Consider the following 20,884-nt stretch of genomic DNA (forward strand, 5'->3'; position numbering starts at 1 on the left):
AATCACGGCAAAGCACACACATACTCTCTCTCTCTCTCTCTCTCTCTGGTGCTTTTCTTCCATGTGAATGATGGGTGGCATTAGAGGGGAGAGAGAGTACTGTGGAAAGGGACTTCTGAAAGGGATTCCTTATGGGGTGATTGAGACAAATACAAATTATACAATGGGCAAACACCAAACAGTTTACATTTCTATATAAAAGTGAGAGGAAAAATGGATGAAACGACTAAACCGGTCTCATTTGCCCATTTAAGAAAATAACGGGTCTCATTTCATCTTTCTGATTATATTTTTTACTTCTTTCATGTATTTGAGGATGCATGAGAGAATTAGCATATAATTTATATGAACAATATAAAAGTTTCTCATTTTTCTCTTTTTAATTTTTTACTTTTGCGTTAATTGATGATATATGGTTAATTTTTTTCTACAAATTGCTAGAAGCAATTGGCTTCGTGTGCTTGAGTACTTTATATGCGGAGGCAGTCAAAAAGATTAAAGTACTAAGAATATTTCTACTAATTAGGTCATGAAGTACTTAAGGCCAGGAGATATATATAATACTAATTAGAGAGCTGCTTTGCACCGGTCCATCTATTGGCAAGGCTTTAACAGCCCTCAATAGCAATCCACCACGTCAGCAATTTCACACAAATCACAATAGGGTTACAACACTAGATAATCGATAGTTTCAGCCTCACTCAGAATTTCAGACTGTCGAAGAACACCATCTTCGTCTCCCACCGCCGCACGACACATGTTCCATTATCAACTAGTTCCATCGCCACTAGTCCTTCGCCCACAGGTAATCTCATACACCATATCTGTTGCCCACCAATAATTTTGAATACCATCTCCGTCGCCATTTTATGTTCCTCATACAAAAGCAAACAAAACCAACATTTCCACACACCATTTTATGTTCCTCGTACAACAATCTCACGCCAACACAAAAGCAAACAGAACCAACATTTCCAAGTGGCCCTCCTCTTATAAACCTCACACCACAATCTCACGCCATAGTCAAAATTGATAGCCATATTACCACTAGAGAAACAGAATTAGATTAATTCAAAAATAAAAGCAAAAATTGCAGAAGAATTCGTAGGCCAGTACAATATTTGGGGAATTCGTAGCTGCTAGAGGGCTAACGACACCAAATCAGTCCTCAAAATGTCATGGCTTTGAGGGTTACGTTATCGGTGGCGGTGGCTAGTAGCGAATCTACAAATTCGAACACCGCTGCTTGGGTTCCTGGATCTGGTTGGGAGAGACAAGGGAGGGAATCAAACATGTTCATCAAACGATGCCGTATTTGCCTTTGTTAGGATGAGAAAAGAAGAATCGGTTCGCCTCGGTTGGGGGGAGGGGAGGGGAGGGGAGGGGGGGTTCCGATAGCGGGTGGGGGGAGGGCTAGCGCCGGTGTGAGGAGGGCTCGACGACGGTGCTGCGAAAAGGAGGAGGGTTCGAGTAGCATATTTTGCCTGGGGGGTGGTGGGATGGGTTTGCCTCGGGGGGGTTCCGTGGGTGAGGGTTTCTGAAAGAGGGTGGGGGGAGGGCTCGACACTGGTCGAGATGGTGGGGGAAGGGACCGACGCCGGTGCGAGGTGGTTGCAAGAGGGGGGAGGAGGCAAAGAAGAATTTCGAGAGGGGGAGAAGATTTCTGAATACTCTGTGATGCATTTACAATGTTGATAAAATAGAACTCATGCGTGGCACTTTTTTATTGAATGGCTGCTATTTGAAGAAAAACAGTTCGACCGGTTCAAAGTTTTTCTCTACTAATTAATTATGAACTTTGTTAATATTCATCTGATCTTCTGATCTTAACCTCAAAGCTTTTTAGCTAGCTGATCAACTTGAGATCACTTCAATTAGCTTCTAATTAGCAGCTTATTTATTCGAATAATACTCAAACTTGGGCCTTGATGATTATTGGAGTAGTTTTTAGCTATGTTCTTAATTTCAACGATTGATCTGTTTATGGCTAGCTCTCTCCCTTGTGAAATAACCCACTAATTGAAAGCCTCCTGATCATCTCGATTCACCATATATACCATGCCTTGATTCCCATTAGGCTTTCTTTTTTTTTTTTTTTTTTTTTTTTTTTTTTCATTTTACCTAGTTCTCCTCTCCTAAATGTAGGGCGTTTAATTTGGTACCATTTAACCATAAGCACAATATATACCAATGGAAGGCCGGCCGCCTCCCCTCATGTACCCATCCCTTCCACCTTCTGCAATGGCTTTTATTTCCACAGGCTTTCTGTGGCCTTTAAGCACAATATTATAATTGTATTGCTCAGGGTTGTGACGACGGTGAAGGCGACTTCCATGTGACGCAAAATTATTTATGTGATCCCAGATTGTTTGGAAATGAGAAATTCTTGCTCTTTATAAACGTTCTAATGGGGTTCCAATTGTATTGTTGACTAATCCTTTTAGAGTATAAGTGTGGCTTGGGTCTTCCATTGAGGCGATCCAAATAGTATCAGAGCCTATCCAAACAAAAAATGTGAAGTTTGAGTTGTGCCACCTACGATGGACTGGCTTGACGAGGACATCGGAAATATAAGAGTGGACACTAGATAAAGTACTACTTACATGGCATAATTTGATTTGAAAAATAAATTTTAAAATTTGAATCTTACAAATCAAATCTTGTCATTTAAGTGATGTGGATGTTGTATTCTATACACCCGCTTGAGAACAGAATAATTTTAAGCTCGCCTTCTAGACTTTGTTAAATAATTTGAATTTTTGCATATCTTCTCAATCTTAATCCTTAGTTTCTGTTAAGTAAATAGCCATCAAGACAATTTTTATTTTGTTTAGCGTTTGTTGGCATTAGAGCTTTAACATTTTCCTGAAGTAATTTATCTTCAGTTTTCACAGCTGGTGATAAAGGTTGTGGTCGGCGTGGGTAGGTTCTAAATGAGGAAGCCCCTTGCCGTGATCATATCTTACAGGACGTGATGAGTGTAGATTTCCAAAGGCAGATAGCGAAATTAACCCAGCGTCAAGCGGTGCAGAACCTAGATGATCATATGGATAACCATGATTCTAACTCCAATTTTGAGACCTCGTATCAAAATCATATTTAGTGAGCACCGTTTTTAGGAGGAACAACATGAAGATCTAGGCTTCAGAGTTGATTTATCGGAATTTCGTAGTACTCTGTACGCTAAAGGTTTCATCGATTCGTTGCAAGAGGATGCATGGGTTTACTACTTTGAGGAGGAATATTCTTTCATACAATAGAACTCTATACCGATTTACGATTCCTAAAAAGACAAAAATAACCTAGAGGAGGAGGTAATTATTTTTATTGAAAACATAGAAAATTTTGAAAAAGAAAGTAGTGGTGAAAGTTTGAAGTTCGAAGATGAAACAACTTTTGAGGCAATTAATTATGTCCTAGGATGACAAAAATGAACATAAATAGAGCATTTGGGTAAAAAAACAAGAAATATTGCCTCAATCCAACGAAGTGAAGCCCCATTTGGATAATGAAATTATTTCATCTCATCTCATCTCATTTCATCATTACAATTTTTTTAAATTTTCACACAAAATATAATAAATAATTCAACTTTTTCAAATCTCAAAACAATAATAATATTAAAAAAATAATATTCTAATAATATTTTATTCAATTTTCAAATTTTATTTCAGCTCATCTCATCTCAACTCACTATCCAAACGGGCACATCAATGTTTCTTGTCATATTTGTGCAAATGTACATTCTTAAAGTAGTTCAGGGCATCTCATACTCCAAAATCAAGTTTATTTCCCACATCTCAAATTTGAAAGCAATATGTTGCAAAATAAAATTTGAAAACAAATCCTCAACTCCAAGGAAATCAACATAATTAATTGTTTCAAAAATTGTTTCATCTTCAAACTTCAAAATTTCACCACCATTTTCGTTTTTCAGAAGTTTCTTTATTTTCGATAAAATAGTTACTTCCTCCACTAGGTTATCTTAGCCAGGATAGGTATCGCAGACTGATATAGAGTTCCACTCAATGTAAGAATGTTCCTCCACGAAGTCTTCTTCCCTAAAGTAGTAAATCCACTCAATCTCATACAACAAATCAACGAAAGCTTCAGCTTGCAAAGTACCAAAAAATTTTAGTAAATCAACTTTAAAGCCTAGGTTTTCATGTTGTTCCTCCCAAACAAGGTACTCTTGAAACAGAGCATGATTGTGATGCGAGTTCTCGAAACTAGAGTCAGAATCATGATCATCCATCTGGCCCTTAGGTTTTGTGCCTCTAAATGCTGATTGATTCTACCATCTACCTACGCAAATATGCAATCATCACATCATGTACGTTACAAATGTGGTGAGGGACTTCTTTATTCGGAACCTACCCACCCTGACCATGACCTCTACCACCAGCCATGAAAACTAATAATAAACCACCTTAGGAAGACACTAAAACTCTGTTACCAATTAACACAGGGTAGAATTAGAGTTATTCAAACGGCTAGTTAATCAACAGAAACTATGGATTGAAATTGAGAAAATATTCAACACAAAGAGAAAACTTTGAAAAATATTGATTAATGATAAGATTCGAAATTATCTTATGAAGCACACAAGCCGGGTTTAAATAGCTTCAAAATTCAAATTATGATAATTTTCCAAAAAGGAAAAATCTAATTTATTGCATAAAAATTAAATACGTAAGTATACAAAAATCTTGCCAAACATTTGTCCAAAATTAAAATCAATATCACTTAAAAACCTTGGAATGAAATAATTCCTAAGAAGGAATTGCCTGAAGGTAAATAGATGATTTGGAAAAAAATTGATATTATCCAAATATAAGAAAGATTAAGTTTTTCTTGCCATATTTACGTAGATTACCTTCTCAAGATAGTTTAGTACAATCAACATAGAATCTAGACCAGGATGCCCCATATCAGTTTGGATTTGCATCAACATATCATTTTTCCATACCCCCTGGCCTCCGTGTTAAATGTTGTATATTGCTATCATATAACTTATAATAAGTTGTGTTCTAAACCACAAAAATGTGAATGTTACCTATAAACGATGGGAAACATGATCCCTGTTACTTTCTTATATAGTACAAATTATGGCCAGTTTAGTAATCCATAGTGCATTTATTGGTTGTTTGCTTCATTATATATGATGAATGTTTCAAAAGAATGAAGGAAATATGCCTAATGTGGATTATAATAATATGGCCTAATACTGTATTTTTGGAAGTTTGGTTTTAAATAAGAGTTAAAATAAAGTTAGCTAGCATTAGAACTTAATATTGTGAGTACAGCTAGGAATTAATCACTCATTCTTACTTGCACACATAAACCTTAATTTAGTTTAATTGGGACCCGATTTTGAAGTTTCAGTGTTAGAAACTAATTATCAACCGCCTTAATTCGATCCAAGCATCAAAAACCTGTATCACACATAACACTAGAGCTAGAAAGATACAACTATATATCCCTTATGCAACATTTGAGGGTATATAATTAATTAATATTTAAGGTATTTTTGTCTTTTTGTATCTTTTTCATTTACATCATAAATTTTATGGAGGGCCAGGAACTTAAATATATAAAAAGATTTAAATTATGAATATATGAGCTGCATGCTATATATACCAATCGATCAGTCAAAGTTTATATATAAATATAAGTGAGACTTATAAGCTGATATATAATAGTTTAGTGCATTTTGAATGTCAGCTTATATATATAATGTGAGTATTATATATAGGAAAACACTACTCCCACCTACAAAATCCACCAACAAAACCCAACGATTGGGTTGTTTTGTTTTTTTTACTTAATGGTTAATGAAGTATTTTTTAATGAATTTTTTATTTTTTATTTTTAAAATTGTTTAAGAGGTTTAAAAAATGTTAGAAAAAAGAAAGAAATAAATTTTGGCCCTTTGGTGGATCCCCTCGGTGGGGATCCTCAGTGGGAGTAGCAGCTCCCTTATATATATGGTGACAGATGATAGTGTTGTAATTGAGTACATTACTGCAACTATTAAGAAGATATATAGATTAGGACATATATTATATATCAATTAATTATCATGAAGAATATTTAACTCATGTTGATCAAGATCTTCAGGCTCTAGTTCTTTGTCGTAGCTAGCTAGCTAGGTTAATTCATGAAACACTGCTTTCTTTTGGAGTTCTTTTTTTTTTTTTCTTCTAAGCAAGCATATATATCATTTAGATACAGATAACGAGATACATAAGCAGGGGGTGAGGTTCCCAACAAACACTCCATTACAACGACCACAACGCAAAAGTGAAAACAAAAACGAGTTTTGGGACCAAAACCTTGGTCCCCACCCATACCTTGCCAAGAAGGCACTGTCTTAAATGAAATTTTTTTTACAGTTCCACAGCTGTGCGAACTGTGATTCCACCGCTGTAGACAGTTGATTCTGAAGGTGCACTGTAATTTATTGTTCTGAGATATTTTCTGAAGAGACTCGTATTCCCTTCCTTTAGATTATCGGTTAGGGAAAGCATAAACATAGTAAAAAGACGGGCAGCGAATGGCTTGGACTGTGGCTGACCGAGTTTCTAGGGTGGCGCATGGAGACCACATGCCGTTGATTGTGGGATGGGGTGGGTTAGATCTGGAAGATCTTAAGGTGGCAAGTCTACTGGTACGATGCATGTAGCTATTGGATACATTTTGGCACGACGATGCGTGATGGCAATGCGTGGAACAAACTGCGGGTGAGTATCACGTCCTGAGATTTTGCTTCGTCCCGATAGATCAACGGCTGGGGAGTTGTGTGGTGGGGCGCGTGCAGGCTATCGGTCATCGGAGTGCAGTAGATTTGACCAAAATCGAGTCGATTGGTGGCAATACAAGATTAAAAATATTAGCAGAGAAACTTAGACAGGTATTGGAAAAGGAACGGAGAGATGGATGAAAAAAGCTCCATCCTCCTCTTCAATGAAAATACTAATAAAAAAAATTAATAACTTTCCTAGAGAGAAGCAGGAGTTTATCTTTCTAGAAAGAGAGAAGCATGGTTTCTTTTGGAGTTATTGAATTCATAGTAGTGCTTGTTTGTGTAATCTCACATAGTAGTACTAGTGATCAGTGGAATTAATGAGTTGTTGTATTGCTTACAAGTTTTAATTATTGGCTACAAAAACATGATTTGGTGCTAAGAAAATTGGATTTCGATCGTTCCACTCCTCCTAGCTAAAAGGGTTCAAGGTGGTGAAGATTCCTCAAACTTATTATATAGAATAATGCTACTATGCCGTCTCATTTTGTCTCCTCATTTTGAACGCTCATGCATTTAATTTTTTTTAAATTTTTTTCTTTTACTTACTAATTAAGAAAGTGACTATTAGTGTATTGGTATTTTTCTTATTTTTTAAAAATATTTAAAAATATTAAAAAAATGTAAAGAAAAAAAAAATTCTAGTGGACACACCAACGGTCAAATTTAGGCAGTACATTAGCACTACCCTGTTATATATACACACACCTTCTAGATGTTGAATCCTTGCAAACTCGTATTCTGCACGCACTACTAGCGATGCATATATATTCATATAATTAATGGGTCAAAATATAATTGAGTTCTTTTGATAATTAAGCATTAATTATTTTATTTTAGTTTTTCTTATTATATTTATATAATATATATGAGTAAGGCTACATACATTCGTAAAATGGGTAAGCGTCATGCAATCGTTTTGAAAGAGTTGGATCTACGTACTATTAAAAATTATTATTATTTTCATATGGGTCCCGTATTTACTCACATTTTTAAAGAGATTGCATGGGACTTGCGCATTCCATAAATGCAAATATCATTTCTCATATAATATAGATGATTTGTACAATCTTACAATATATAAATTTCACTCATTTCATTTGAAAAAAAGTAGGTAAATATGGAAACCTACAAAAAAAAAAATCTCACCATTTTATACTAAAACCAACTGTTCTTAAAAAAGTATTATACAAGAGTTGCATGTTCTAAGATTATACGTAGCATTAGTACTCAAATATATATTCAGTCGTAAAAATCCAAATAGTAAGAATTCTCAAGATAGGGAGGTAAATTCCGATGTGTGTCGACACCCAATCACATCAACTTTCCCTGAATGGAAAGTTGTGACAATTTATGTACACTTACATTTCATCTACCTCAGCATTCTATTATGCGCGCAGTTGCCATGCACTAGTAATTAGGCTAGCTGCTACCCATACACATGATCATGTACACCCAATATATACCTAATACTGATCTTGGCTTCAAGCCAGGCTAAATTTGCTTACCTGATCTAAAATAGGAAGGCTATGTTAATTGTCCATCATGTCCTTGATCGTAGGTCAAATCTCTTTATGGTTTTGCAACAAGAAAATCTCCCCCGTATCTACTATGAGGACCACATTGTGGGCAACTCGTACCATATTCCTCTTGCATCACCGCATTTAAAAAAATATAAAATATAAACTAAAAAGAAAAGAAAAGAGTGTAGAAACCACTAGTTCTATATATATGGGTGGATTATTGTTGACCATGAGTCGTCATGTCAAGCTGGCTAGTTCGAGATGTATGCATGTGAGGCTCACACCCTAATTCAACCTTTTAATTAATTACATGCATGGGTCAAACTGGCCTTCAATCTCAACCAAATAATTTCGTGTCGGGTTAATGTTGAATTTGTGAGCTTTTACAAAAATTATCAACTCTAAATGCTGATCATCGAATTGAATCGATTCATATATAAGCCAATCTCTTAACCTGACCAATTTAATTAAACAAGTCAAATTCTTCAATCCTAACAAGCTGTTAATTTCATGTCGAATCCGCCAGCCTTTTAAAAAATTTGTCAAACCCATGGTTGATTATGAATTCCGTTGTAAAGCAATGTGGAAGTAGCAAAACAAAGCAAAAAAAAGATATATGAAAAGCAGCTGCATGCATATTGGATGAAAATCATGCCTTTCTTAATGCAAACTATATTTTTACCAAACTAGGAACTTGATCAATTAGAACAAAAGAAAACCACTTGATCTTTCATATTATTGATCTTGATCAAGTACTTAAGCGCTTTGTAAATTGAATTAATCATGTAATCAGTGCGAGAAATATTGGGTACTTATATATCTATATATGTAGAACTAAACAAGAATTCGAATACTCTCTCTCTCTCTCTCTCTCTCTCTCTATATATATATATATATATATGTTTTATTGATCTGTTTTGATGAAAAGATCACTAAAGTGCCTGGATTATTAACTTGTTTAGCTGAAAAGGGAAAATAATTTCTTCAGTTTTACATGATATATTGATTTCCACAGGCCGATGCATTCATCATCATCCTTAATTAGATGATCTGGTCGGTCTATAAGTTCTATATATATGCAAGCTGTATCATGAATAATACAAGAGAAACGCCACTAATGTTTCGTATAAAGTGTGTTGTCAATATATAAATAAGAAAGGCCAGCATGCATGCATGCAGGGTACATATATGCAGCCAAAACTGATCTTGTGAAAACTAATATTCTCTTCTCTTCCAAGGGTTGGGACTTGCAGCTAGCTGGACCACTATATATTTCTAGACGCGCGCACACACCCAAGGAATATTTATTTATACGGCTGTTGGACCTCCTTATTAATAATATTACTAGCTGCTGAGATCAGATGCAAGTGATGCTGCTGATCAATTAATACAAAACCTAATTAATTCACCAACTCATGTATGCGCACATTAATATTATATATATATGTACATATATATAGGTGAATCAACTGCTAAAATATATTCAATATTACATGTAAGTAATTAATCCCATGATCGAGGTGCCTAACTCGTTCCCATCTAAAGCTTCCCACGTACTGATCGTACTGGCGCCTCGATCCCCTTGATCTCAACTTCCATCTAGCTATAGTAGGGCCGCCGAAGGGGAAACCTCTCTGTGACACTTCATCAAACAATGGGTGGGTTTCGCCCATCTCGATCGGACTCTTCTTCTCAAGCATGCATGCATATATATATATATATATATATATATATATATGTATGTATGTATGTATGTATATCCCATATAATGTCATGAGGGGAAGAAGAGCCCTTACTTAGCTCCTACGTACCATATATAGCTAGCTATCTTAATTCTTCATGATCATGACATTTACAACGTTGCCGCTCTACAATTTTGCAAGTGGAAATAAATGAGTCTAGGAGTACTACTCGATCGGCAAATGACATGAACACAATTAAACTGATCACCGGCCAATTAGACATGATACAATTATATATAAGCCCTATCTTTACAATATATATATATATATATATATATATATATATATATATATAGATCTCTCTTTAATTATTATTTTTCAAAGTAATTATATAAATGAGATAGTTATGATCAGAAGCGCGCTAGCTAGCTAGCTGCATGCATGCATCTGCATCATTGATAGGCATATATGTTTCAAAAGCTAACATATATATATTGAAATATATATACATGAGAATAATATAAAATCTCATGTCAAAAATGCAGAATATCACAGCTTCTTAATTGCCCACTAAAGTACGTACGGAATTAATTTCAATTTCATGAGTATCACGTATTCTTGTTAAGTAATATTGTACAAAGTTTTATATATTCTCCCGGCCCGGCCCATTGGATCACATCAAGATTATTGTCAAGTGTATAATCCTTATATAAAGTCGTTGGAATATTTATTCCAGAAATATAAGGAATCTCTATATATATTTTTGGCTTTGTCATTGTCAACATTACTCAGCTCTGTATTGGGTTATATAACTTATCAACTTTGTTGATGATCAATATCAATTCGAGATTATTTATTCATTAAAAAAAAAAAAAAAAAAAAAAAAAAAAAACATTGGAAATTGATCTTCAAGCTAGCTAAGAGGGTTCACATAATTTGCATCATTAATATGATGTTACGTACGTTGTTGGAATTCCACCTAATTCTTGGACAGAGACAGTACTATATATATATATATATATATATATATATACTGGCATGTGTGAGGATCATATATATCCCGTACGTGCCACAATTAACTCATGATGATGGATGATGATGATCGATCTAGGCATTCCAGGAAGATAAAAAAAGTGCATCATGACTAGTTTCATATATGATCACTCTCTATCAAAGAATTACAGCTTGCTGTTGTAACAAGAAATTAATTAGCATATTATATATGATATAAGATCTTAGCTAGCTAGCTAGATTACTTGTGTTATCAGCCAATTAATTTTATTTGTTGTTACCTATTTGGCTACGTACCATATATATATGCATTAACTTGGGATCATAGGAGATCGATTACTTGCTATTTCTTCACTCTCATGATCTTATTCACTAATATTGAATAAGATCAACACTTGCTATTTCTTCATTCTCATGATCGATTGCTATTGAATAAGATCATAGGAGATCGATTACACATTTTCTAAATTAATTAAACTTAATTGTGAAAATTAGCAACACTAAAAAAAAAAAAAAATAATCGCGATGGGAATGCAGAAATGAATTTTCTTAAGAGAAGCATGCTTCATGTAGCATACAAAGGACATTTAATAGGTTTTCTCTAATTACATATTTAATTAAGACTATTGCTACTAAGTCATCTGAAACTTTCCGTTCATATCACCACCCTCTTGACGTAGCACCACCATGTAGTAGTACCACATGGTTTATTAAAAACAAAACAAAAACACAATATATATATATATATTCAAACCAAAATGGCATCCAAAAATACAAAGAAGAAAACTGAAACTCTATATTCCCTTTATTCCTTTTATGTTTGTATTTTTAATTTTTTTTTTAATAAATCATATAAACATAACATGATGGAGTCACATCAAGAAATCTATTTGAGCAGTAAGTTTCAGATTGCCAAGTATCATATTAGTTGTGGATAAAGGTCAGAGAGATTTTTGAAAACCAAACTTAATTATTGGTGCAAAAGGTTGTAATTGAATCCAGTCAAGCTCTGCTTAACTCAAAATACTTGAATTCGAGAATTTTATCTTATTTTTGTTCAGGCTTAACTCGGTGAGTTAAACTTTCAACTCGAGCTTATTTATTTTTTTAATAAATTTTAATAATTATAAATTATAAAAATTGCAAAAAAAATCAAACTTTAATGAAATTTATATAACTAACAAATAGACCACTGTTGAATTAGAAATTGTTAAAATTTATAAATAACTAATATATAAATAGTTGATTATCCATAATAACCATATATTATTTATCTTCATAAATTACTAATACAATACATATGATATAATAGTATATATCAACATTTTATATATGGTGCCTACATACTAGTACGTAAAATTATCAAGTCCTACCGACTAACTATTTTACAATGGTGAAGAGTTTTAGCGTTTAGGATTTAGAGAAAGTAGTAATTATTTTTATTTTGTAAAATGTTGAACTGCATATGCCCTAGCTAACTAGCTACTGTGTCACCCAAGTGATTAATATTAGAAGGCAAAGTAGAGATATTTCTTGTTACATATAGGTTTCATATATAAGAAATATTCCCCAAGTTGTACTTTTGGTACTATATATAAATAGGCATTTCTTATATGGTATTAGGATATAGAATCCAGTTTCTGATTTGGGTCATCACCAACGTACTAGCTAGACCTATATACTGCTTCCTACACAGAAGAAATAAATAAATAAATCTCGTCTTATAATTAATTATTAGGACATGGAAAATATTAGACAGACTGGGAGCCAACCTAGCTGGCTACCCTAGATATCTATCTGGTGCAATCAAGGAGGAGGTCCATAAGAAGTTGGACTTTCAGTCTCTTGTAAAAAGGAGCAATTATTATTATGCTTCTTTTGTTTTTTTGGACGGGAAGTATAATTATTATTTTATTTTCCTATTTCATGAAACATCTCTTTGTTTCATTGTAATCGCCAGTTGTAAGTTCTCCCTCCTTATAGACGACCTTTAAACTTCTGAACTTGGCCCACAAGACCCTACCCCACCTACAATCTTTGGTCTTTTGCCTCTATGTTATTGTTCATTGAGGGTGACGGGTAGACCTAGCAGTCAGTTTTGGCATAATGGCAAGTAGAGCAGTAGACTCTAAGCATGACAATTTTTAAACTTCTGCGTTCGTAGTCACACACCCAAAATGGACATATATGGTTCAACGAAAGCCCCCATGTTCTACCATTCTCGCACATTATTTATTGTTATCCACTTAAATTTTTACAATATTAAAGTGATTCGTTTCATATTATTTCATATAATCTCATCATTATATTTATCAAATTTTTACATAAAATATTATAAACAATTCAACTTTTTCAATTTTCAAAATAATAATAATATTAAAAAATAATATTATAATAATATTTTATTCAACTATCCAAACAACACCTAAATTCTTAAAAAATATTAATATATTGTCTATCTCTTCAGATTTAAAATATTTGAACGAAAGTTGTTTTAACATTGGAGAATGCAATCATTGCACACGATCTGTGTTCAGACATGCCAACAGGCGAGCCTGCTTTTCGGACCAAGGATGAATAATTTTGAATGGTTTGTAGCCTCCCAAACCTGTGTTTCCTGAGTCAATAGGTAATCCATGTTAATCTCAAGCATTCACCAACACAGAAAAAGAAAAAGAAGCTTGTATCTTCTGTGAATTTGCTCAATAGAAATGACAAACATTTATGATAACATGTATAGTGTAAATGAACAGCCTTTATATTTGTTGAATCAATACATTCTCAGCCCACAAGTTCAATGGGAGAGAGAGTCAACTTCAGATTCGATTTGAGTGAAGTGGGATTACACAGATTAGAAAAAGATGCTCCTGCCTAAAAACTGATCTTCTAGCCACCAAACTGGAATAGAGTTTCTGCACAAATTAAGATACAAGAGAACACAAATCTGTCCAATCATTGGCTGCTGGCATTAGAACGAGACGAACGGCTGTTTAGAGAATTCTCTCTCTTCAACTTGGCTTCCAGGTTCTCAAAGCATCTCAACGGTCTAACCTGTACACATTAAAAGAGAGAGAATGATACAATTTATTTTTATGACACAGGCCAGTGAAATGAAACCAAGAACCACCATTCATAAGAATAGAGTGATCCTGAGAGATGTTAGGATAATTTCAGCAATTTGAGGAGTCAATTAAAGAATTTAAAAATCAAACACAAAAATTAATCCTTGAATAAGCTTGATTTCGTTTAGCGCAGGAATGAGACGCGCAATTCAAACCCCTAGGATGAAAATAATTCACAACCAGATAATAATACTCCGATACATTGAGAAAAAAAAGGAGTGAGACCATATAAAGCTTTGGAGACATATTAGGTTTTGGCTTGCTATAGTTATGTAAGATATCCTAATTAAGAAACAGGGTTGCATGCAAGAATATATGCATGAAACCGCCTGCACCCACAGGGACCCTCACACGCACACACACAGAGAGAGAGAGAGAGAGAGAGACCTTCCAGCGCCTTCTATGTCCAAGACTATTGTGAATGGACTCCAGCCTTCTTATTATTTGCCGAAATGTTGGTCTTTTAGCTGGCTTCTCACTCCAGCAATCCTCAATCAACCTGTAAACAGAATCATCAGCTATATTTCTATAACCTCACTCACGCGCTCATCCACACACAAAAACAAGGAAAACGAACAACAAAAGACTTTAACAAGGGCAAACTCAAATTGGCAGCCCAAAGTGTTGGGTTATATCAGAAAATTCTCTCAGATTTTTTTTTTCTTATAAAAAATCACTAGTTTAGATAATATGTTTTTTTATTGTCGAAGTAGGGAAAACTCAGATTGGCAGCCCAAAGAGTTGGGTTATATCAGAAAATTCTCAGATTTTTTTCTTCTTATAAAACATCACTAGTTTAGATAATATGTTTTTTTATTGTCGAAGTTTTTACATATTGTCCTTATGCCCACATCCAAGTTTTCATTTTTGAAAAAGAAAAGACAGCAGGATCCAAAGGTATTTAACTGAAAATCACTAAATTCGTAACAAAATGCTGCTCCGAGTTTCAGCAATTTTCCAAGTTGGAACTTTAGGAATGAAATGAACTATATTTTTCATTGATGAAAGCAGAGGACACAAGGTTTATCAAAAAAATTAAAAGAGAAACTTTATGCAAGTTATGTCAGAGGGGAAGAAAATATTTATGTCATTATCATCACAAAAAAGAAAGTTGAAATACGTTAAAAAGCAATGAAACAACGAGGACTCACTCTTTAAGTCCATGTGCGTAGAGCTTTGCTGAAGCTCTAAAAGGTGGGCGCTCTTTTGCAGCATATACTTTGGGAACATCATTTTCTAGCTTTGCCGAAAATGGTGGGTGGCCTTCAATCATCTAAATTACAGTACATTGCAAATATCACAAATGAAGCCGGTTATGACCAAATTGAATTTATGGACGAAGCATAAGATAAAGCCCTATAAAGTCAGAGACCACAATTATCATCCAAAGAGAATAAAAGTTTACGATAAACGCCTTACTTGGTATTATTAAAACTCACAAAAAATAATACAGAAAGAAATAGTATGTGACGTGACCAAACCAACTTGTAAAGGGAGGAAAGCCAGTTTTAGACACAATATTAGAGAATGGAGATGACTACCGATACTTCAAAGAAACGAACTCAAAATTGTACATTCCTTCTAGATCCGGGTATAAATAATCTTCCATTATCATCGAACATAAGTTCACTTAACACTCACAGAGACAACCATGAGGGGCAACAATTTCTATTCAACTGCAGAATCATGGAACAGTCGCAAATTTGATACGAATAGAAATATATTGCACAAAAATTTCATTAAAATATATATTTAATATAAAACAAAGGAAGTCACTAACTCTATTCTGTGATTAATTCTTCTTTTCAGTCATGCATTCTACATTCATTAATTTTGCATATACAGGGTACGAGGTGACTTTCCTTCTATCTCATATAGGGTACATAATGAAGTAGAATGCATTACATGCATGAGTTACATCTGCCAATGGGTTGGCTCATTATTCAGAAATAACCATAAATCAGGGAGCATAAAGTCATAGATGAGTTAGCCTATACATGCACCTATATTGCTTATGAGAATTTGAAATGGTCCTCTTCAAAGATTGACAAATACCAAACATGAAACAGGATTTATAAGTAGAAGCAAGTCCTCATATGAAATAGCCAATCTTAAGGATGTGAGTCTTTGAGGTACAGAAGGAGATTACCTCTTGTAGAATTAAAGCGAATGAAAACACATCAACTTTAGTATCATATCCTTCAGTTATGAAAACTTCCGGAGCCACATATCGGCCTGTCAGTTACAAATAACACATCTCAATGACCAACTAAAACTCATCATGTGTGATTCTGTGAACCTAACAGAAATATTATATTTTCAGAAATGACAACATAGGTATGCAAGGTCCAAAAAACATGGAGATGTGTGAATATTCTGGCCAAAAGATCACTCACAAGAAGTTTCTTGACAAGTAAGAGGCTTATCTTCTTTCACTGTCTGCAACTTGCTAACTCCAAAGTCCGCAACTTTCAGGTGCCCAGAATCATCCCGCAATATATTTCTGAAATATTATTAGTAAGCAACATAAAAAAATTGGCCGAGTTTAAGGCAATTATGGCTCACAGCGGATTTCAATGGAGATATAATGCTAATCTTGAAGAGAGACACACATGAAATTCAGATACGAGAGTTTGAGTTGAAGAGGAAACTCACGAAGGCTCAAGATCACGGTGAATTATTGGTTCTGGCTTATTCTCATGCAAATAATTCATTCCCCTGAAAAGTTTCCAAAGACAATGTAATGAAGGAAAGTATCCAAAAAATTCTATATCTCTTTCTCGCATCAAAAAGAAAGAAATTAGCAGAAAATAAATTGATTGACATGTATCAACCAAGATACTAATTTTTCTTTTCCTGAAGAAAAGTTATTGATAGCCATTCCCATCTTCAAACAACGTGAAAGGTTTGAACTTATATTAGTGTGATTTTCTCTGTTAAAAAGCAATTTCTTTAACAAGTTGGCAATACCTACCAAGTTTGAATCTTGGGCTATAATTAATTTTAAGTGCCTCTCTCAACACATGAAATTGATAAGAAGCCATTCCATATTAGGAAAATAAACTTAATTCATTCCCTTCTTGCCAAAAACATTCTGGGAAAAAAAAACCTTAATCTATCAGCATATTCCTTCCTCCATAGTTCTCTAAGAATTGAGATAAATACACATTGCACCCTCCAACTATATGAGGTTTGCACTCTGCACCCAAAACTAAAAATACTGACGCATTGCACACTCAAACTTCGAGAACTGACACTTTGCATCCTCCATTAAGATTTGATTGTCAATATTATGACACATCACATCTTAATGGTCAAAATAAAATGAGTGTGTAAAGTGCAAGGTTTTTATATTTTGAGAGTGCAATGTGTCATTTTAGTAGTTTTGGGTGCAAAGTGCAAGCATCTGATTGTTTGACTGTAAGGTGTACTTTTCCCCTAACAATTTCTCTTTCATTAGTTTTTTTGTCATCCTATTATACATCATTTACGATAAATGTCTATTTCCTACATTATTTTTTTTTTATATGTAAGAAATTTTATTGATCAAATGAAACTGGCGAAGCCCATGTACACATGAAGTATACAAAAGAGACCTAATTACATTCTAGAAAGCTGAAAAGAAAACAAAAACTCATGAACATTTCTGACATATTACAGGTACAAGTTTGAAGCATGCATCTGTTTCGAGCTTCTCTTAGCCCAACAAAAGTAAGCCCTTATTTAATATCCCACCCTAGCAAAAATTTAGAACTTCAACAACTGATATTGATAACTAATCATGAGATTTATTTAGTGGCAAAGTAAATAAAGATAAATTATCATTTACTTCATGCAACATTCAAAAGTTCGCATATTTAGAAAGTTTATGCATATAAATGTATAACAAATTAAAATGGCTACTGTAATCATGAGTAACTCACGACTAATAAAACCATCATCATTGTCATACGTTGATGAGCATGAGAAAAAAGAGACCTTGCGATATCAAGTGCAAATCTCACAGCTGTTGTGGGCTTTAGAGCCCCTTTTTTTCTTAGGAATGCACAAAGATCTCCCTGCACAACAAATGGTAAAATAATGGTAAACCGTATCATCATTTTTTCACTTTTATTAGCCATGCCACCAATATGTTTATCTGCTTTAAGTTTAAATCAACTCACACACAAAGAAACTATAATAGGCTGACACCCCATCAAGATTGATAGAGCATTAGTCCTCGTTTATCCGATGGTGGATTTTGCAAGAATTTCAGCTATTCAATGGCTTGATATTCTTTTATACAAGAGAGAATAAAATGGAAAGTAAAGACCCGAATTTTCTTTGAGGCAGAAAATGAATGCTGTCTTTTAGCTTATGTCTCTTGCGTTAACTGTTACTAGACAAATAAAAATAACAATTTTTTTCTGACCTATTCAAGTAAAATTATGGAAATTACACTACTCACCCCACAAACCATCACTTTTACAATATGAAGCCCAAACTATAAAAATTTTTAATTTACACCCTAACCTATCAAAAAGTTACAAAGGGCACTCTCAGTTAATATTGGAATTGATGAAAATAAAACACAGCACAATCTTGACAGTGAAATATCAACTGAGGGGGTACATGCAAATCTTTTGTAGTTTAGGATGCCAATTGCAAATTTTTATACACATTTCCAAAGGGATAATAATTCAAGGGTGAAGAATGTGTAATTTTGGTGGCCTATATGTTGTTTAAGTTTATTTTGATGTAGCACCACTTTATTGTAGTTTGGTCTATATATCCGTTCTAAATAAACAGAAGTTAAAGGTTATTAGGAAAGCAAGACTAACAAGGCACGCTGGGCAGCAGTCAGCATAACACAAATCAATTATACGCTAAACAGACCAAGGGATAGAAAAACCTTGGGCAGATATTCTGTCACAATCATCATTGGACTAGTTTGAGTCACAGCACCCAGGAATTGGACTACATTTGGATGCCGAATCTTTTGAAGTAATGCAAGCTCATCCCTGAATGCCCTCCTGTGAAAAACCAACCGATTTAAAGGCCATCAAAATAGAAGAATAAATGAATAGCAAAATCCTTTTGAAATCCCAGAGCAACCCACACTTTATCCTCGTCAGTAATAACTTCCTCCCCAAGCTTTTTTACAGCGACTTGTATCCCACGCCACGATGCTATATGGAAGGTTCCCTGAAAAAAAATTTCTACCATTTTATTAAATTCAACACAGAAGGAAGGCAATCACAAAGACAAAATGAGACCTGGAAGCATGTTTCATCAAACAAAGCATATGCCCAACTATCAACTTGCGATAAGACTAGTGTAGATTGAGAACGATAATGAATCCAAAGTAGCATTCCAATCAGGAATATGCTAAACAATGACCAAATTTAATTTTCATCCAGATCACTGTGAAAACAAAAGATTCACCAAAATATCATGCACTTATTATTATAAGTCGATAACTGTCTTGATGATCAGAAAGGGTGCTACCCAAGTACTGGAGTATACGAAAAGATACAACCATCCAGAATAAGGGAAATAGGTCAAGAAAACCCTGGAATCTAAAACAGGAAGAGCAAAAATTTGCAGCCATCCAAAATATCCGACACGAATTGCGGTAGAAGTACCGAGATTAAAAAACGGTATCACATCTAGCAATACTTTCAACACATGCGGCGCAGGAAGCAGATTGTTGATTATTTCAGATACCAATATATATAAATATATAGATATATCGAGACAATTTTACCTTAGTTATTTCCACACTGTTCGTAAAATCAAGCTCATTAGTATTGATTTCGTACTCCGGGACTTCACGGGCATGTCTAACGTGCATTGGGGCCATCTGAACAGCAGGAAAAAACCACAAACAGCAATAAAAGCAAAGATAATTTACAGACTACTTAAATTACTATGCAAAATGTCATAATTTCCCAAACGAAAGGTAATGCTAATAACGCAAAGATACATGAACAAACATACCAGAGGCTTCGCACCACATTTCTCCAAAAGCTTTATCACGTCGTGGTTCTTGTAATATATAGCATCAGCAAGAGGCTTTTTTTTTTTTCAAAAACAAACCGCATTAGATTTGAATTTAGCTACAAAAAGAAAAAAAAAAAAAAAAGATATAGAAAGAGAAGAAATGGTGTTACCGTGCTCCCCCAGCGGTCTTTCGGGTCAATCTCTGCGCCACGGTCGAGCAAGAGTGCGGCGACGCCGGTGAAGCCCTGGCAGGCCGAGACATGGAGAGCCCTCCGATCGTCGATGTCCTTGAAATTGACGTCAACGCCGGAGTCGAGGAGCTCGCGGATCCCTTCGAGGTCGCCTCCATTGGCCAGGTACATCAACCGGACACCCGGGTCAATGCCCTCCGCAACTTCGTCGTTCTCGGTAACTGACCCCTCGTCGTCCGTGTGCCGGTCCGGGGCCAGCGACGACTGCTTTCCCAGTGTAAACCTCACCGTTGGTTTGGACAGTTCCATTCCTAGATTTACGGAAATAACAAGTCAGGAATCCCTTTGCTGCGATGCTCAGGTATTGAAACAGAGTTTAGAGAGGCTTCCGAAGGATTTGGCAAAAGGTAGGTGTTGTAAACTTGTAACGTTGACGAGTTTCAAATAGTGAGGGAATGGTGCCATTAGCCAGGTTGTGTATCTTCATTTCACGCGCTGAGAAGCGCGTCTTCGGAAATTTCGGCGTAGGGGCGCAGGATAAGAAGTTAGTTTGAAAATTGACCTACGC

At 34.8% G+C, this 20,884-nt stretch overlaps 1 protein-coding gene across 3 annotated transcripts; it reads right to left on the bottom strand.

The window, feature by feature from the left end:
* Positions 1-13,758: 13,758 nt before the first annotated feature.
* On the bottom strand, positions 13,759-20,884 carry LOC121266145 (integrin-linked protein kinase 1). Of its 3 annotated transcripts, none has more exons than XM_041169881.1 (12): positions 20,296-20,883; positions 20,123-20,197; positions 19,890-19,985; positions 19,242-19,327; positions 19,035-19,155; positions 18,122-18,201; positions 16,799-16,861; positions 16,540-16,646; positions 16,293-16,378; positions 15,295-15,416; positions 14,505-14,642; positions 13,759-14,072 (listed from the first exon to the last, which is right to left on the bottom strand). In XM_041169881.1, exons 1-12 carry the CDS (start codon positions 20,623-20,625, stop codon positions 14,060-14,062), a joined length of 1,317 nt encoding a protein of 438 aa, XP_041025815.1. In that variant the 5' UTR covers positions 20,626-20,883; the 3' UTR covers positions 13,759-14,059. The 3 variants fall into 3 exon arrangements, 2 of the variants coding, with proteins under 2 accessions (XP_041025815.1, XP_041025814.1); XM_041169880.1 differs by having other exon boundaries at positions 14,531-14,642; positions 20,296-20,879; XR_005940750.1 differs by lacking the exons at positions 13,759-14,072; positions 14,505-14,642 and adding an exon at positions 15,924-16,063 and having other exon boundaries at positions 15,293-15,416; positions 20,296-20,884.

The sequence above is a fragment of the Juglans microcarpa x Juglans regia genome, chromosome 5D (assembly GCF_004785595.1).
Source record: "Juglans microcarpa x Juglans regia isolate MS1-56 chromosome 5D, Jm3101_v1.0, whole genome shotgun sequence".
Classification (NCBI taxonomy): Eukaryota; Viridiplantae; Streptophyta; class Magnoliopsida; order Fagales; family Juglandaceae; genus Juglans; species Juglans microcarpa x Juglans regia.